This window comes from Pagrus pagrus (genome assembly GCF_965226575.1).
Source record: "Pagrus pagrus genome assembly, chromosome: 16".
NCBI lineage: Eukaryota > Metazoa > Chordata > Actinopteri > Spariformes > Sparidae > Pagrus > Pagrus pagrus.
In genome coordinates, this window is record NC_140200.1 from 14,507,494 (window position 1) to 14,525,480 (window position 17,987).

At 38.4% G+C, this 17,987-nt stretch overlaps 2 protein-coding genes across 4 annotated transcripts in view; both read left to right on the forward strand.

Annotated features, from left to right (window-relative positions):
* Positions 1-61: 61 nt before the first annotated feature.
* On the forward strand, positions 62-5,423 carry rsph3 (radial spoke head 3). Its single transcript, XM_084377623.1, has 8 exons — positions 62-262; positions 1,039-1,117; positions 1,516-1,657; positions 1,765-1,910; positions 2,291-2,494; positions 4,221-4,383; positions 4,554-4,640; positions 5,263-5,423. The coding sequence occupies exons 1-8, from the start codon at positions 153-155 to the stop codon at positions 5,340-5,342; spliced, it is 1,011 nt and encodes a 336-aa protein (XP_084233749.1). The 5' UTR covers positions 62-152; the 3' UTR covers positions 5,343-5,423.
* A 2,952-nt stretch (positions 5,424-8,375) lies between these two features.
* ezrb (ezrin b) overlaps positions 8,376-17,987 on the forward strand; it is a 34,992-nt gene continuing 25,380 nt past the window's right edge. The window contains exons 1-3 of one of the 3 annotated variants that reach the window (XM_084377911.1): positions 8,376-8,463; positions 10,360-10,476; positions 17,307-17,390. In XM_084377911.1, coding sequence (XP_084234037.1) covers positions 10,465-10,476; positions 17,307-17,390 — 96 coding nt within the window. In that variant the 5' untranslated portion in view covers positions 8,376-8,463; positions 10,360-10,464. Of the gene's footprint in view, positions 8,464-8,511; positions 8,529-10,246; positions 10,477-17,306; positions 17,391-17,987 lie in introns of those variants that run through there. The other 2 variants (XM_084377910.1, XM_084377909.1) reach the window with 2 other exon arrangements.

Below are 17,987 nucleotides of genomic sequence, written 5' to 3' on the forward strand. Positions count from 1 at the left end.
AGGAAGTGACGTAACGACCGTTAAGTTCCATTTCCTGGAGACGGTTGCTACGACAGTCCGTCGCACCCTCTCCTCTCTGCCTGCAAGCAGAAAATTAACGTTAGCAAAGTCTCAAACCACGGTGCCTGCCGGTGTGTGACAGTTTCCTAAAAATGGCTTATGTTTCACGGAGCCACAGAGATCCAAACGAAACTTACACCTTCTCAAGTCGACCCAGACCTGTTGAGAACCGGCCCAAATACAGAGGACCTCCGTCTGAACAGTAACTAAGCTACGTTTGTTATGTTTATGCAGAGCGCTAATGTTGCTTCAGTACAACTAGCTGAATGAAGACAGATAGACCTAGTGTTAGCCACCACAGCTAGCATACATAATATTTAGCAGGAAATATAAGCAAATTATCCTGCTGATGAAATAGCGAATCAAATAGATATTAGTAGAAAGTAACTAAGTAAATTTACTCAAGTACTGTGCTCACGGACACTTTATTTCTACTTTACTTGAGTACATCCCTTTTATTGTACTTTTCAGGGATAAACATTGTACTTTAGTCGTTAGTTACTGATAATATTTTGCACAGAAAGCATATATACATATTCAGCTCATAAAATATGATACATTAGTATAGATTATACCACCACCCAGTATTTAGTTTAATCAGTTAAATGGGCTTCACCTTAACTGTATACAACATTTAAATGCTACTTGCAAAAGCATCAATATCAAAAGTCCAATCAAATAATGTATATAATAATGTAATAAACGCTACTCTGTACTATGAGTACTTTTACTTTTGATACTTTAAGAACATTTTAGCTTAAAACACAAAGTTAACTGAATGATAGGTTTTTACTTAGGTACATCATAAATGCACTAGGTGGAAATAAGATAAAATAAATAATGTATATTCCAACTAAATGCCACCTTATTCAGCTGTCGAAGACCATCACAACATGATCATCGTAACACCTTTCAGGCTAACAAGTGATAATGACTAGCAACTTCATGACTGCCATGTATTTTTCCTTGATGATGTAGGATGCAGAGTAATTATGGAAACATTATGTATGACCGTCGTGTTGTCAGAGGAAACACTTCTCAATACATCACACCAACTGTAAGTATAAACATCCATTTTGCTATAAAAATGACAAGAAAATCTCAGAGGCAATCTCTTTTAAACTATTCAAATGCCTTTATTGTCACGACACGGTCCTGTTAGACCTTAAAAACACACTCAGATGCAGTTCGGCATCAAACCTTCTTCAGGGAGTTTGACTCCCGTGACCATGCGGTGACATCAAGGTATTTTAATAGTTTAAAAGACCTTGGAGTGCCTTGTAGTTTTTCTTATATTTTTTACATCTACATGTATTTCTATCCAAAGAGCACCTCCACCAAACACAGTTTGAGTGATGGAAATGCTCCTACCCTTACATTTTTGAGCCATCTTACTATGTTTAATCCCTTTCTTTCAACCACTTAAACATGTGTATCATAACCCACCTTTGAAAGACCGTTCAGCCACACCCTACTGAAATACAAAGACAACAAGAGATCAGGAGGAGAGCCATCGCTCGAAAACGAGCCCGGGAGCAGTTCCGACCCGTGACTCCCGAGGCCCTGCAGGGCAGAAAACACATCGACGTCCAAACAGGTCAGGCAGTGTTCTCTGGGCAACCTCAGAACAAATTTATCATGAGTTTGTCAGATATGCTGATGGAAACCAAATCTAATTTATAATACTCTGACCTTTATGTTCAGAGCTTTATCTGGAAGAATTGAGCGATGTTATAGTGGCTACAGATACTGAGTGCCAGACTGATGCTTTCCTGGACAAACCGGCAACCCCCCTCTTCATACCTGCTAAATCTGGCAAAGATGTTGAAACACAGATAGAGGAGGGAGAGGTAGGTGATCCAAATGGGACGTCGGGTCACTCATTCTAATATTCATAACCTACATAGTTAAAGACTTACTAAAGGCTTTCTATTTAACACTTTGTAGCAATTCACATGTGTTAATCACTTTTTTCTTGGCCCTATGTGAGCAGATTGTAACGTGATGTGAACAATGACACCTTTCCTGTCTCTCTCGATTGTCTCAAGCCTGTTGTTGATGTGTTTAACTTGTTCAATTCTGTTGGATTTCTTTTGAAGAACTGGCTCTGAATGTAATTGTCATGTAGTTAAGGATAAAGAACATCTGCAGTGTTTGCAGGTGTGATCAAGTGAAACCTAATGTTTCAGAATGCACATTGTAACACTGCTTACTACAATATCCTCTGCAGTTGTTTGACTTTGACCTGGAGGTGCAGCCAGTGTTGGAGGTGCTGGTGGGTAAGACAATCGAACAGTCTCTGATGGAGGTGATGGAGGAGGAGGAGCTGGCCTGTCTGAGGGCCCAGCAGAGAGCCTTCAATGAGCTCCGCAACAACGAGCTGGCAGAGGTGAAGCGTCTTCAGGAGCAGGAGCGACGCCACAGTGAGGAGAAAGTATGCAAATTACTGATATATATAGTGCATTTCATTTCATTATCTGTTTTATTTGAATCCTGAAAAAGGTCACTTATGCAATGATTTAGACGTTGGAAATCATCCTACCTTTTTCAGTGTGACCCTACATGACCGCACTGTTGGTTATTTCATAAGAGAAGTTTCTGTAAAAGGTTCATATCAAGTGAACCAATCAGCGTTTGACAGTAAGAACAGAATCTGATAATAGCTGAAAGGCTGTTTGCTATGTTGCCTGGGAGATGCAGTCATCAATAAAATCTTAATTGACCTCAGAGCCCTGATGGAGCATATAAGCTACACTGTTGGGCATTAAACTATTATTTATTTATGACTAAGTATACTTTTTTTCTATCTTTACATTTGACTTTTGCTCATTTAGACAAAAATATTGCATGTTACAGAATATAGATGCTTTGAAACCGATTACTGATTAATCATTAATCGATTTAACAGCTTTCAGAATATAATTAACCGACAATTAGAGATAGGCAAATAGACATCAAAATGTATCTTGCTACAAATTGCAAATTATTGCTAATCAGTTATTTAAAAAATAAAACACAAAATACTTGTATGAAAAAATTCTCAAAAGCAACCTTATGAAACTTTTTTACCTTAAAATAACAGCTTCAAAATCATGTTGATGGTACAGTGTAAAGGGTAAATGGTGTCTCTGTCTCAGCAACTCCGCCCCCCTATAACTTGTTTCTGCACTATAACTTGAGTGAGAGGGAAGGATAACAGCGTTCCAGACATGTTTACTTCAGGATACAAGTTTTTACCACATAACATTGTGATGACGTAATGAGTTTTGTTTGTTAGCACTTACATTATGTCTGACAGATTGTCACAGACCTGGGATTTGTATTTATGATAGTGGTGTTGCATGCATAAACTGTGGGGGGCGCCAAATGCACAAAATGCAAATTTCTACATAATGTTGCTTTAACTAAAATACAGGTAAGCGACAGACTGGAGCTCCACAGTTAAAATAAAGTAATTATTTTATGTTATTTACTTTATCATTCAAATAACTTGGTGTTTATTTATCTGTTCTTGTCACTCCTAATGTAGCCTACTCTGAACAAGTCTCATCTACTAATAAGGATTAACTGATAATCAGTAGTTAAGGCAGCCAACTATCAGTAAAAGAAACTGCTGAAAATTTACATGCCAAGCCAGAGCTCCAAGCACCCAAAATTCTGTCAAGTGCTTCTTAACATTTTCATTAATCGGACCGGTGCACCTGATATTCAGCAGTCAGATTTTTAAAAAAGTAAAAAAAATGTTGTTTCTAAAATATCTTGTTGTATGCGCTGTGATATAAATGAACAAAAAACTGTTATCTGCACCTTTATTCCTGTTTACATAATATGTTAAGAAATTACATTAAATTTAAATATGTTATTGGGTGCACCCTGCTAGCTTTAACTCCATGTAGCTGCACCAAAGTGGTGCACCACAGTGTGTTTTCTGTGCTTTGTGGTCTATTCACAAATGGATGGCTATCACTGCCCCCAGTATCTACTCAGTTCCGTTTCTACTTATTTCAAACAAACATGCGGTTGCTACAGTCCTTAAAAAGCATCTGGTTCTGCACGCTAAAGGACTTTTTCTGTGAATTAAGATTAAATCAAATCAACACACTTGATCATTCATATTATAACTCAGAGTTTGTTTAAAAAAAGTTTCCCTTTGACCTCAGGAGCGTAGAATCGCACAGCAGAGGGAGATGCTGAAGAAAGAAAAAGAGACTGCAGAGAAGATTGCTGCCCGGGCGTACACCCAGCAGTACTTGGCTGACCTCTTACCAGCAGTCTTTACCTCGCTGAGAGGCCACGGCTACTTTTACGACCCTGTGGAGAAAGGTCAGCCTTCACCTGCTGCAGTATCCTCCAGCATCAGCTTTCTCCTTTCTGACACATGAGGGCATTGTTGCACTCCGCTGCACACAGCTGAGGAGTGACTAGCGCGAGATGAAGTCATTGATATGATTTCAATATGAGTGTTTTATCATGTTTGTGGTTCTGATTTCCAGAGGTCGAGACTAATTTCATCCCGTGGCTGATGGCTGAGGTTCACAACAGTTTGGAGAACAGATACACAGCAAGAGAGCTGCTGGACAGTAAGAGAATACAGTATATTTTTTCACTTGTTCAGAAAACATCCCTCTGCAATGAACAATGCTTTAACTTGCACACCTGCTTTCTCTGATGCTTCATATTTGTTTAGAATCTCTTTCTACGGGTTTGATTTTTTGGCAAAGTATTACCCAAATCCTACACAGCAACCAGAAGACTTAAGCACTCCATCATTCAGCACCAGTATTCATTTATTCCGTCATTTCACTGTACAGTACTTGCTCAAAATTGGACATAAGCTGTAAGCTACAATCTGTCATGTCCTGAGTAAAACCTCATATATTAGCTGCAATTATAATAGTTGTGGATAGAAACTTAAAATTGTCAGAAATTCCAGATATGGGTCACCACAAACTCTCATCAACAAGTTCTTCGGTATGGTTTGAACACTTCTGCTACAACACAAACATGACAGGTATAAACATTACCTTCTCCTAACTTGCTAGAGTTAAACCAACATGTTCTAGAGGCTGCTGTTATATCCGGTGTTTCACAAGCGCTCCTCCAGGGGTAACGGTCATAAACATCGCCTGAGCGCTATCTAGTGGTTCTTTTAAAGCATTACAGAGGTTGTTAATGACTGACTGAAATGTCTTCATCTTTCAGCTATCATCCAGGATGTCGCCCAGAGGAGACTGGACAGGTTCAAAGAACTGGAGACACAGCCTGCTAAATCTGACACATAGAGACACTCAGTGATGATGATTCACTGAGGAAGGACAAGTGCATGAATGTATTCTCATAAATAAAATGTTGTTGCACTACAATGTGTTGCCTCTTGGTAATTTCTTTTTAACATTTGACATTGATACATCATATAACCTTACTAATACCAGAGTAATAAGAATGGCTTTGTGTTCAGTCACATGTTTCACTCAGTATTATGATTCTCATGAAAATGTGGAAAATTCAAATGGAGTTTTGTATTATCCTTTTGGCAGTTTGACCACAACATTTTCTTGATTGTTTGAAGCAGCCAGTTTTGTTTTTTAAAGAAATTTAAGGATATGATTGGGACTAGCTTTGTCAAAAATATTGGTATAATGATACATATCGATTCTGAATATTTGAAACAGTATTCAAACGATATTTAATGTTTACTGTTTTTCTGCTGTGTCCTGCTACTAGCCAGGAAAAGAAAAAAACTGCATCTCATTGTGATTTTACAGCCTTGTTATGAAATATTTCTCCCCCAAAACTACATATTGCACCTTTAACATTTTGCCATTCCTTGATGTTTCCTGCTGTGGCTTTGAAAAGTAAAGATATTGTGTTAAAATATTACTTTGGTAAAAGGTCAAATGGTAAGTAAGTTCAGTCAAAGTCTTAAAGTATCTGATATTAAATGTACTTTTCTGTAAAAGTTATTTTCTGGCTATGAATGTACTTAAGTATCAAAAATACAAGTGAAAGTAAATTATACATATATTTACATGTAGGCCATATATAAACTGTAAACTGTATGCTACAACTATGAAATAAATTAATTAAAGAATGTGCTGCTTTGGCTCTGATGCACTATGTAGTCTGCAAAGTAACTAGGTGCTAAAATGATCAAATAAATGTAGTGAAGTAAAAGTACAACATTTGCTTCCAAATGTAGTGAAGTGTTAGTATAAAGTTGCAGAAAATTGTAATACTCAAGTAAGTACATAAGTACAGTACTTGAGTAAATTTATTTAATGACATTCCATCACTGCATATTCTTATCGTTTACCTCATTTTTGTGATAACCAGTCAAAACAACCTTTTTCTGTCAGGCAGTGGGTGTATTTGTCCATATCACACTTATCTGAGGGAAGTTCCTGCCTGTAGGCTGTTTGTTCTTAAAACAGTCACCGCAGATTATCAGTTTTATCTTCCAAAGAATGATTCAGTAAAGGACACATCAGACACAGAGCGGATGAACAACAGGTTGTAAGGAACTCCAGATATTTAGAGGACCATTCAAAGTGCCTTCCTGTGAATTAATCTATTTGCATCTGCCATCACTCTGCAAACAGGTCATTCAGGTGCTCTAACAGGCGAGTTCAACAATGTTTTGCATTTGACTATATTTGACTACCTGTCACAACATTAACTGTTCGTTTGGCTTCAGAGTCAAACACACTTTCAACATATTTTTTTACTTTCAACAGGCTCAAAAACTCATGTAGTTATCAGAATCATAGTGATGGTGACGGTAGCGGTGACAATGGTGATAAAGAGTTAAAGTAGTGAAAAGAGGCAGGCAGCATGTCACCTCACCCTCTGGTTTCGTATTATGGTGAGAAGCAGGTCTAACCTCTGATATATACGGCTCTATTTTAATCCCGTCACCTGATTGGTCGGCTCACCTATGACGCCTCCCCGCTCTCCTGGCACCACTTCCTTGGTTCCATGCAGGCCGGATGACGCGCACTTCCCGTGTGAAACACAGCGTGACAAAAGTTTGTGCCGTGATGCGTCTCAGCGCAGGTGTCACATATCTGACACATGAGGTTTGAACCTCTGTACTCACAGTCACAGGTTGTGTTAAGAGTCACTGCTCAAATAACTGTTTTCTCATTCATGTAGTTGCTTTGGAAGCTCATTTCTACCAGTTAAAGAAAAGAAAAATAAGATGAAAACAAACTTCATGAAAACAATGTTCCCATGGTGAGTCATTATTATCAGGAAAATAGATGAAAAGTCAACATTTAATTAATGATTTTGACTTTTAAAACTCACAATTAGGACTTTTATCTAATAATTTATGACTTTTTAAGTTATAATGATGTTTTTTACCCATAATTTTGACCTTTTGAGTAATAATTTTGACTTTTTATCTTATAAGTATGATTTCCCCCCCAAAATTTTAACTTTTTCAGTCATAATTATGATTTTTTTTATCTCATAACTAGCTATGACTTTTCATTTGATAAATATTACTTTTAAACTCATATGCATCACTTTTTATCTTATAATTTTTTTTTTTTTTTATAAATCAAGGCTGTTTTAATCATTTATTTATTTTTAACTGGCGGTAATGGGCCTGCATATTTTCTCAGCTAACTTGTGTGAAAGTAAAGATAACATGTTAAAAAATAACTTAAAAGTCATCCATATTAATTGTAGCCTACTTCAGTAAAAGTCTTAAAGTAAATAACTTCACATTTACTTAAGTATCAAAGTAAATTCTTGAAATAAATGTATCAAAAGTAGGCCTACAAGTAAAAGTAAATCATACATATATTCACAGTTCATCTGATCTGAGGTTCTGATTATTGGACAACTTTAGTAAATAAAGTGTTCAAATAAAGGTAGTGGAGTAAAAAGTAGAATAATTGCCTTGAAAATGTAGCAGAGTTAGAGAACAAACTAGCAGAAAATGTTCATACTCAATTAAGGTAAACATTACCTCCAAAATACAATTCTCGAGTAACTGTACTTAGTGTCAGTTCATCACTTTGTATCATATTTATTTATAAAAACACATCATGGTTCACATTTTAAGTTATTTATTGACCTTTCTGTGGTCCTAGATTCAAAGCCTACTTCGCTGTAGGAGGGGGAAAACCCATGAAATGTTAAAATGTCTCTTAAATAACAATGAAACTGTCCTAGTTTTTGCTGGGGGGGCCCCTCAGAGTCCCCTGCAGGCCCTGGACCCTGGGTTGTGGACCTGCAGCGCTCCTGCAGCCTGCCGGTGACAGCAGGAACAGGCTCGGCCGGCCGCCACAGCACAGCGGGATGGATGAGCGCCATATTGCGCCTGGGTGAACAGAGGGAGGGGAAATCTGCGGCTGCGATCAATCCTCATCTCATCTCCGGACCTCATCAGCTCCGGTAAGACCTGATAAGTGGACAACATCTGTACTGACTGCGTCATACAGCACAGCGAGCTTCAAACGGTACCAAAAACACACTTTGGGCACTTTTTCCGCGCACTTTCCGCTCCTCTGCACAAAGGAGGCAAATCTCGCAACAGGTGTCAGTGGGATTATAGTGAGGATGTGTCTGACCGCAGCACAGGGAAGCTCCTGCACAAAGGACAGCATTATCACACCCACGATTTGAACACACCGAGCCCGGATCTTTTAAAAGTTTTACGATTTGTGTTGTTGTTGTGAAACGTTTGTCCTCAATCGGCGCCGATCAGAAAGGTGGAATTTCTCGTTTGCTGGGCTCTCGTCGCTGTGGGTGTGTACCCACTTCACTCAAACGCAACACTCCCGTGGAAATACACCCTGAAAATCATCTTTGTTACATTTTCTTAGGCTGTAAACACCCCAGAAGGCTTTATGTTATAGGTTAGTGACCATTGATGATGATCTTGTGATGAAACATTGTGTCTTTGCCTCTTAAAGCGACTTTATCACGCGAAACAGAGCAGTAGTATTGAAGTAAATGACCATTAATCGACATTGGGGTGTGGGTTTGTTCGCAAATGAAGACGTCAAAATAAAAGGCTAAAACAGAGCAGGGTGGGGACTATAACTTTCTCATTGCTGGTGGGTGAGGCATGTTGAGTACCGTATTTAACCTGCCTGATGCCTGTATGATTCAATAGTGTCAAGGTAGAAGAGAAATGTAGGACTTCCGGCTTTAAACTTCAGAATAAAATCATTTAGAGTAGTAACTACACAATGGTTGGAATGGATGTATTTTTAAAGTTGATGATTTTACATTATTAATTTAATCAGAAAGCAGGTATTTAACTATCAAAATTATGAATTTCATTGGTTATACTAAAATGTACTGTGATCAAACTGTTTTGTTGGTTTGTACACCTATTCATCAGTCAACTGATCAGGCGACAGACCTCATATTTTTAGCTTCTCAAATGTCAGAGTTTGCTGCTTTTGTCTGATAAATATTATTGTGAAGTGATCATCTTTGGGTTTTGGGCTGTTGGTCAGACAAAAAACTACTTTCAGACATGTTATAGGCTACAGGCTAGATTTTTCTTACTCTAATCGAGCGTGTTGTACAATGTACATCCCTCTGAGTTATGTGCTTTGTGATTTTGGGTTATATAAATAAAATTGACTTGAAATGGCATTAATGAATATTAAATTTGTCAAATATATATTTTACAGATTAGCAAAGAATTAAAATAGTCATTAGTGACAGCCTTAAAGTCAAATATGAAGCAAAAGATGGCAATTGTTTCTGGCTCCAGCCTCTCAAATGTTAGGATGTGCCTTTTTTTCTCATTTTTATACAGCACAGTTTTATATTTTGAGGTTTTGCGCTGTTATGAAGCAATGTGAAGATTACACTTGGAGCTTGGAGGTTTTCCACTATTTTTGGGCAGTTTGTAGTCAAAATAGTTTGATTGAAAAGGTAACTGAGCGATTACTCAATACAAATATAACTGTTTCAGTACAGTTAGTTGGTCTGAGGTGTTTCAATCATTCTTTAACAATAAAGTTAAGTTAATGTATACATTTGAAAATGGTTATATTAAGGTTGAAATCAAAAATGGTTGGGGTAAGTTAAAGGTGATAAAGATAAGTAAGAAAAACACATGATCCCAGGTGACCAGACTTTGTGCTCTTGTTTTGAAGTTCAGGGCACGTAACTTCCTGTGTTGTGCTAGCTAGCAGCCGTTAGCTTGTGGGCTGTCGCGGTGATTCATCCTGATGACTGTCGCCTGCGGGAGTGCCGAGCTGCCCTCACCTCGGGTTTAAGTAACGCCGAAGTGTCTGAAACTCGTTTCTCCTCTTTCTCTCTTTCCAGGAAGGCGCAGTGAGAAGTACAGGCACACGGAGCAACACGTTTCTTTTCTGGAAACACTTTTTTATTTAGCGGCTCCTCGCACAGAGCAAGGAAAAGGACAGAAAAATGCCGAAAGCGGTGAGTAGTCATTTGATTTATTGATATTTTCTGTCACTGGTGGTTGTGTTACTCTTTTACAGGTAGTCAGGCTTAACTGAAACATGACAGCTAACGTTAAAGGAAGATTAAACTTACTTAATTCAATATGTTTTTTTCTTACATTCATGTAACTAACTTGGACTAACGGCTGGTTTTGGTAAACTGTTAGATATGCGGTAGTGGTTAATGATAGCAGACTGATACTGATGCTAAAGCCAGCACTGTGAGAATATTAGCCTAAATTTGCTGAAAACTTTAACAGTGTTTGATTCACAATTGATTTATTGAGGTCTGAGACGCGACAGTTTATGTTTGACTATATATAATGTGACTTTTCGGTTCAGTCTTACATCATCTCATGGGAGTGACAGATTGGCTGTGTTAAAGTGATGCTATCAAAGCAGTTTGCTGAACTTCCAAGCTAACTGTGAAACATTTGACATTTGTCCATTTATTAACTTACTTCTGTTAAACTGTAAGTAAACAGGAACACATTTATTGACTGAATCACAAACAGAACAATACTGCTTTTCACTGGATTCATGTTGTAATTGTCATACAGTAACAAGATCATCAGTAAGCTCTGTGTTATAGGGGAATGCCATTCATTCACGTGCTTTTCTCATACCCTGGGGGTGTCCCATATGTTTCAGCGAGCATCGTCCCAAGCTAAGAACTGTGTGACTTGTTTAACTCTAGACATGGATAGTTGAGCTCTGTTTCATTTTGACTGTGCTCACAGTGTGGGCGGACACAGTCGCTGGATCTATATCTTTCATGTTGTACACTTGAGCAGGATCATGAACAACGGGGGTGGAAAATGTCTTGTTTACATCCTCAGGAGTTTGTGATAAATACAAGGTTCGCTTTCGGTCTCTTGAAACTATTATCAAGGCTGAAATTTTGGGGTTGCTTCCCACTTAATGGTGGGTTCTCGTAGTCTTCATGGAGTCTTGGTAAAGATGTGAAACGGTGACTTACAGTGTTTCCAGAAAAGTTAAATAAAAGGTGAAAAAAGAAGAAATTATTTGATGAATCTGTCCTGAAGCTGCGCAGATTTTTGCATTAATATGCCCCACCCCAGCTGTTACATCTGTACATTCGCACATGGCACATGCCCCTCCCTCACCTCACTGTTTGGAAATTTCTAGTATAATAGCCTATGTGTGTTTTATAGTAGTAAGGAAAATATGATGGATATTTGCTAGACATGAAGTAAAACAGTGAAAACCTTTCTTTATCCCCGTACTTCACTTAAAACGTAGAATAGAAAGCCCAAAGATGAAACAAACGGTTAAAGTATTGTAAATAAAACGTTCAAAAGGATCTAAATTGGTAAGATTTAAGTAAAAGAAGAGAAAAACAGAAGCGGAAATTGCTGCTCAGATGGTGACAGAGACAGGTTGCTGTTGACCAGAGCAGCATATTGTGATGACAATGACTAAAGCCCGGTCAGTGTCATAAAGTATGTTGTCGGTTTGTTTAGAAAAGGCCTCATGGTTGTCAGGAGAGTCACTCTGGAAATGACATCATCACTGTCTGATAGCAGCAGCACGCCGAGGGCAACTGCCACAAGACAGCCTTTTTGCAAGATAATGTCAGACTGTTTTCTTTTCCGTGATCCCAAGAAGCCTTGATTTTAATGTTATCCTCTGGTTTACCGACCATTCACTACATGGCCTCGTCACTGCCCAATGTACAAAAATATCAAAAGGACACTAAGTCTTTTTTAATGAAGTTTTTCCTTTGATGCTGTGCCCTCCACGAAGCTTCATACTCTCAGATTAATCCTACAAATGCTGAGTCTCACCTAAAGCTTTGGTGATATATGCAAATAAGGGTTTACTTTTGGAATTTGGTTATAAGTGTGTAATGAGATAAGTGTTTTATAGAGTGTCAGAGGCTCGAGCCCAGAAATACATTTCAAGTGGGGGAGGCAGGAGATGGTGGGATGAAAGGAAATAGCACCCAGAACTGCCGTCAAGTTAACCTTGAGGTATATATTGGCTGTCTAATTCAGGGCTGCAACTGATGATAATTTTCATGATTGATCAATTGAATAATTGTTAAGTCTATACAGTGTTAAGCAGAGAGCATACCTCCGCCAATGCCCAAATATCTACATAAATTCAGTCAAGCCTAATCTAATATCCTTTTTGTACTGTACTGTACTGTACTTTGTATAATTGTATAACTGCTGAAAAAGACAAACATGTTTGAAAACATCATTAATTCCTATTAGGATCCACATCAAATTGTACTTACTCATAGATACCAGCCACCCAAATATGCCTGATTTTTTGTGTGAAGGAAAATGAGAAATATTTGTGTAATATTCAAGTCTTGCCTCGTAAAACCAGCTGTGGTAATCTTGTTTTTGTGCAGAAAATACCCAGAAAACCTTGAGTAGTCTCAGTTTGTGTGGACTTAAAATATCAGAGTAATGTTAATTTTTGATGGCATGTTTTGTTAATGGACTAATGGACTAAGTCTTTTTATTTTTACATACAAGAGTTATTTGGAAAAATGCACCAAAATTAGTGCAGTATACTGTATCTGCATAGCAAATGGTGTGAGTCAAACATTTTTGGGTGTGCGATTCCTGCCACGCTCTTTACATAATGTCCAAATTTGAATCCGGCATCCTCGTCCTATGTCTGTCCCTCTTTTATCTTGACCTTTTCTGTCTTCCTTTACTACTAACTGTTATCGAATACAATGCAACAATGTCACGACACATTTGAAAGTTATCTTACATCAAATCAGATCGAGCAGTCATGAAAACATTCAAAGTTATCGTTGTGTAAAAATTTATTAAAATCCCTGAAAAGCAACGATAAAAGTGCTGACTTGCCCTAAATTTGATGCCAACTGGCACAGACCCTTCTGATACCTTGAAAAGAGAAACTCGTTTTTTTTTTGTAATGCAAACGCCCAGTGGCAGGACCAGACTTAAGGAGCAGTGAAGTCTCCTATATTGGTGCTTGTGTGACTCATGTTTCACTTATTTGAATGACACATTGTCAGAAGTAAATGATAGTCCTCCTTGGCTGTCCAAGAATCCTGTTTCCTCCACTGCTCCGTGACACAAACCGTACAAGGCGTGGCCACGATCAACATGGATGGGTGTTTCCTTTTCATGTCCAGTCCTATTGTTACTGTTTGTTCCTTTAAATAATTGATAACTCAATCATGGCTGGAACGCCCTCGATCCCTGATTCACAACTCCTAAAGTGGTTACAGGTGATTTAACTGTCATCCTTCAATTACGTGCTTTAATGTTGACAGAGCTGTGAAAGTAAACTTTAAAGATATGTCACTTTCTAGAACTTCAGCTCTTGGGCCTGCCCTCTCCATCTTTGTTGTTCCTCTGCTCCAGACTCAAGTAGTAGCTGTCGTTTATGACTATATTACCTTCAGACTGTTTCAGTGGAATCCCCATGGTGACTCCAATTGCAAAAGACTCTTGTAAAGCCAGCCAAACTATGCGGAGGGTTAAATATTGAATGGTCCTCACTGAAGAATGCAGTGCAGCCTTTTCACAGTTTAACTACTGAGGTGATGACCGCCTCATTTCTTTAACTTGCCCCAGAGCAGCCCCTCAACCTCTCCATTGAAATGTCTGAAGAAAGGATATCCAGTTTATGATTATATAGGACAGGAAAGGACGGCGTGTCTTTATACTTCAGGGGTTGTGACTAGGAAATATTTGGCATTCTTGAGGAATGGCTTTATTGATTAATTTACAGATTAGCACCCTTAGTCAGAGCTCTAGCTAGGAATATGTGATCTAGTTTTTGTAGAGATGAGACGATCAATACCATTCTCACGTCTGTTCGACCAGAGTCATGAGCCAGTTAGCTCAGCTTTAAAGGCTTGAAATGTTGAATCTGGGAGTAAAGCGTCGCTCTAAAGATAACTAGCAACGCCAAAGCTAGAGCTGTAACATTTAATTGATTACCCGTCAACTATTTACTACTATTTTGATTATCAATCGGTTTCAAAAATAGTCAAAAAAGTAAAACTTCTTCCATTCCAGCTACTTAAAAGTGATTATTTTCTGGTTTCTTTACTCCTCCATGACAGTAAATTGAATTTACTGACATTTTTTGAATTTTTTTCACTAATCAATTAAGCAAGAAAATAATCAACAGATTAATTGACAAAAATAATTGTTATTTGCAGCCCAAAAGATCACAAAGTAACTTATTATATAAAATGTCTTGTGTAACGGCTAACTTTCTTCTATAATGTCTCAATACGTGAGCTTTAGAGGTGTAAGGAGGTGGATTTTTTAAATTCTTGTCAGAGCTAGCTAGCTGTTACCACTCTATATGCTAAACTAAGCTAATTGGCTTCTAGCTGTAACTACAGTAAACCTGAGAGTGATATCAATCTTCTCATCTTGACAAAAAAGTGAAAAAGCTTTGTGCTATATAAGCTTTGTTTTATGTAAGAAACAGTGTTTCAAAGTAAGAAATCCTGAACTGCCTTTTCTACTGCATTGCCTGCGTCACCAGAGAGCTTGTGTTACTTGTTGTTATTGTTTCTTGGTTACTAAAGCTATGAACCTTTCACCAAGAGCGTGAAAACGTGTTCTATGTCATTACAGAAAGTTAGATTGGTGAACCAAAGCTCCTGCAGCTTAAATGATTGAGTCAGTTATTACTGTTATGAGTCATGAAGCAGGGCTTCATATGGTTAATATGAACGCCTGTACTTTCCTCTGACTAAAGTTGCTCATTGTGGAACTCTGGGTCTTTGCCCGGTATATTTTTAGCATATGTGTCATGTTTTCTTTACCGCTCTGAATGGCCTCAGTTTATTGTGAGTTACCGTTGGAGGACTTACTTTGAGATCAGATATCACTCACTCTCTGGTTTCTGTTGGCTCGTCTGCTCCACACATTCACATGTTCCATTCTCTGCTGGTTGGTTTGGGTGTGTTTTTTCTAGGTGCTCCATCTGTAACGGCTGTAAATAAAGATGTTGACTGAAGCATCCTGAATCAGAGCTGCTACTACCAGATTGTACAATCACTTTTACACAAAGATAGTCTCAAAATAGCACTTATTAGAGCAATTTCTGATTACTTCTGCTTTAATTTTGTGGTCGTTTTCAAGAGTCTGGCTCCAGCAGAATGTAGATGATGATAGCTAGGGACTGCTGGGGCGCTGCAGCTGAAAGGGGATCTTTGTTTTGCTGTGTAAAGCAAATGCAGCATTTCCCCTCCTTCCCCTGCATTTTAGCTGTAAGTTGAAGCTGGTTTCTCTGTTGGACAGTTAAATCCAAAAGTTTTACATTGTAAGAACACGTGGTATTACAGTATGGCTGGGCAGTATATCTATATTATACCGTTATTGTGATATGAGACTATATATTGTCTTAGATTTTGAATATTGTTAAACTTCGCTGTGAATTTGATAATTATGTATTGCCCCTTGTCTAGTAAAAACTATTGTGATATTGTTTTAAGACCATATCGGCTCAGCTCTATTTTGGTAAATCAAAATTTGCCTTGCCACAGATCATGAGTTTAAATCCCAAGTGAGTCAACTCTGCTAACCTCACTTGAAAGCAGCCAACACATGGATAAAATAAAAGCGGGTCAACCTTGAATATCCACTGTCTAGACTGCTGTCTTCTTACAATATCCTGGACAGCACCATGGTGAGGCTTTCCATCCAATGCCTTTGATTGGATTTGGCACTTCTGTCAGGATTTAAGCCTGCTCAGCCTGTGCAGCTTCATAGGAATCGGTGCGGCTCTGAGTCACCAGATAGTCACCCAGACATCCCTTTTCCAGTGGGCGTCACTGAATTTGTTCACCACTGAGGCTCACAATGGGCTGGAGATGAAAGATGTCACTGGAGGGCTCTGTCAGCAGGCTTTCTCTGTCTTCCCTCTGTGTCCACTACTCTCTTTGTGTCACTTTCACTGAGCATTAATAAGTTCAGTCAATACTTTGAGGGTCTGTGTCTTTTCATAACCCCCGCAAATACCAGACATGTGACATTATACCCACAGAAAAGAAAGTCAGTCTGTACGTTACCTCAAAGAAGCTATTGTAAACATTTTTGCATTGTTGCCCGACCTTTGTGTGAAAATCAGATGCCGTTTGCTGATTACTAACCAAACTTACAATACAGAATATTGTCGCGGTCCACGGTTGACGTCACTTCTCCTTTTTTTGTGCAGCTCACTGGTCACGTTATTTGTAACGGTTTTGAAATCGCACATGAATCATTGGGGTGGATCCCTGTAAATGGACATAAAGATTTGCTGCTCATGAAGCGGGTTTCACGCAGATGGACCACCTCTTTTTGTATGCACAGGCTGTTCTTATCAATGATTAACCAGAGAGCTGAAAGACATGCCTTTTTTCTGTGAATGGGTGAAGTAGCTGCCATATTTAAGTCCTCTTCTTTTCACTCTATTCATTCATGATAACATCAATGGTGCCTCTGTTCAGCTTGGTGAACTAGAAGCAGATTAAGCGTTTTGATATGTGACCTTTATAACACTATTCCTTAAAATGAAAAAATTGAGCTATCACTGAATATTTTTACCAAAAGTACATCAGATTTTTATAACAGAATTCCCTTCAATCAGCCCGTCTGGCTCTGAGAAAGCAGAGATAAACACAGAGCCCCGTGTGTTTACTCTGCAAATACACCCCCTTTCCAAACACACACACACATACACAAACTAAAGAAGTGCTCTATGCTTCACCTCGTATTGGTCCCTACCTGTGAGGACCTCTCTGTTGCTCTGGGTCAGCTTTTGAACTTTTCTCATGTTTTTCCACAGGTCAATGTTCGCGTCACCACCATGGATGCTGAGCTGGAGTTTGCCATCCAGCCCAGCACCACTGGCAAGCAGCTGTTTGACCAGGTACAGTGCACATCAGTTCTGTTTTGACCTCTAGCATCAGTGTTTTGACCTATAAATGTGTAATCCATATCCTTTATGGAAGGTTTTGAAAACAAAGCGATGTGGAAATGATGAACAAATTGGAATAATGTTTGTCTTTTTTTAATAGAAAAGATCAATAAAAGTCAGCAAACCCCAGCCAAATGCATCTTTACAAACATATTCAATACATGCACAACTAGATTGCCCCTCATTAGAGTGTGTGTCTGTGTCCAGTCTTTATGCTAAGCTAAGCTAACCAACTGTCAGATCCAGCTAAATATATCATGCACAGATATATGAGTGGTATTGGTCTCCTCATTTAAATGTGCAATATGTTTGGTTTAACTGTGCAAAAATTAACTAAAGCTTAAACAAAAAGTACTTACAAGATAGTGTGTCCAAGGAATCATATCCTACAGTTTATCATGTGTACTTGACAACAATTCTTGTTCTCAGTCCTTCATCAGGTAAATGTTATTTAGACAAACAGAGTTTTTGATTAGACACACCTGCCAGTAAGAAAAAGGCAATGAAAGTGTTTCTTAAACTTTCTCCAAACTGCTCCAACCTTCGGAA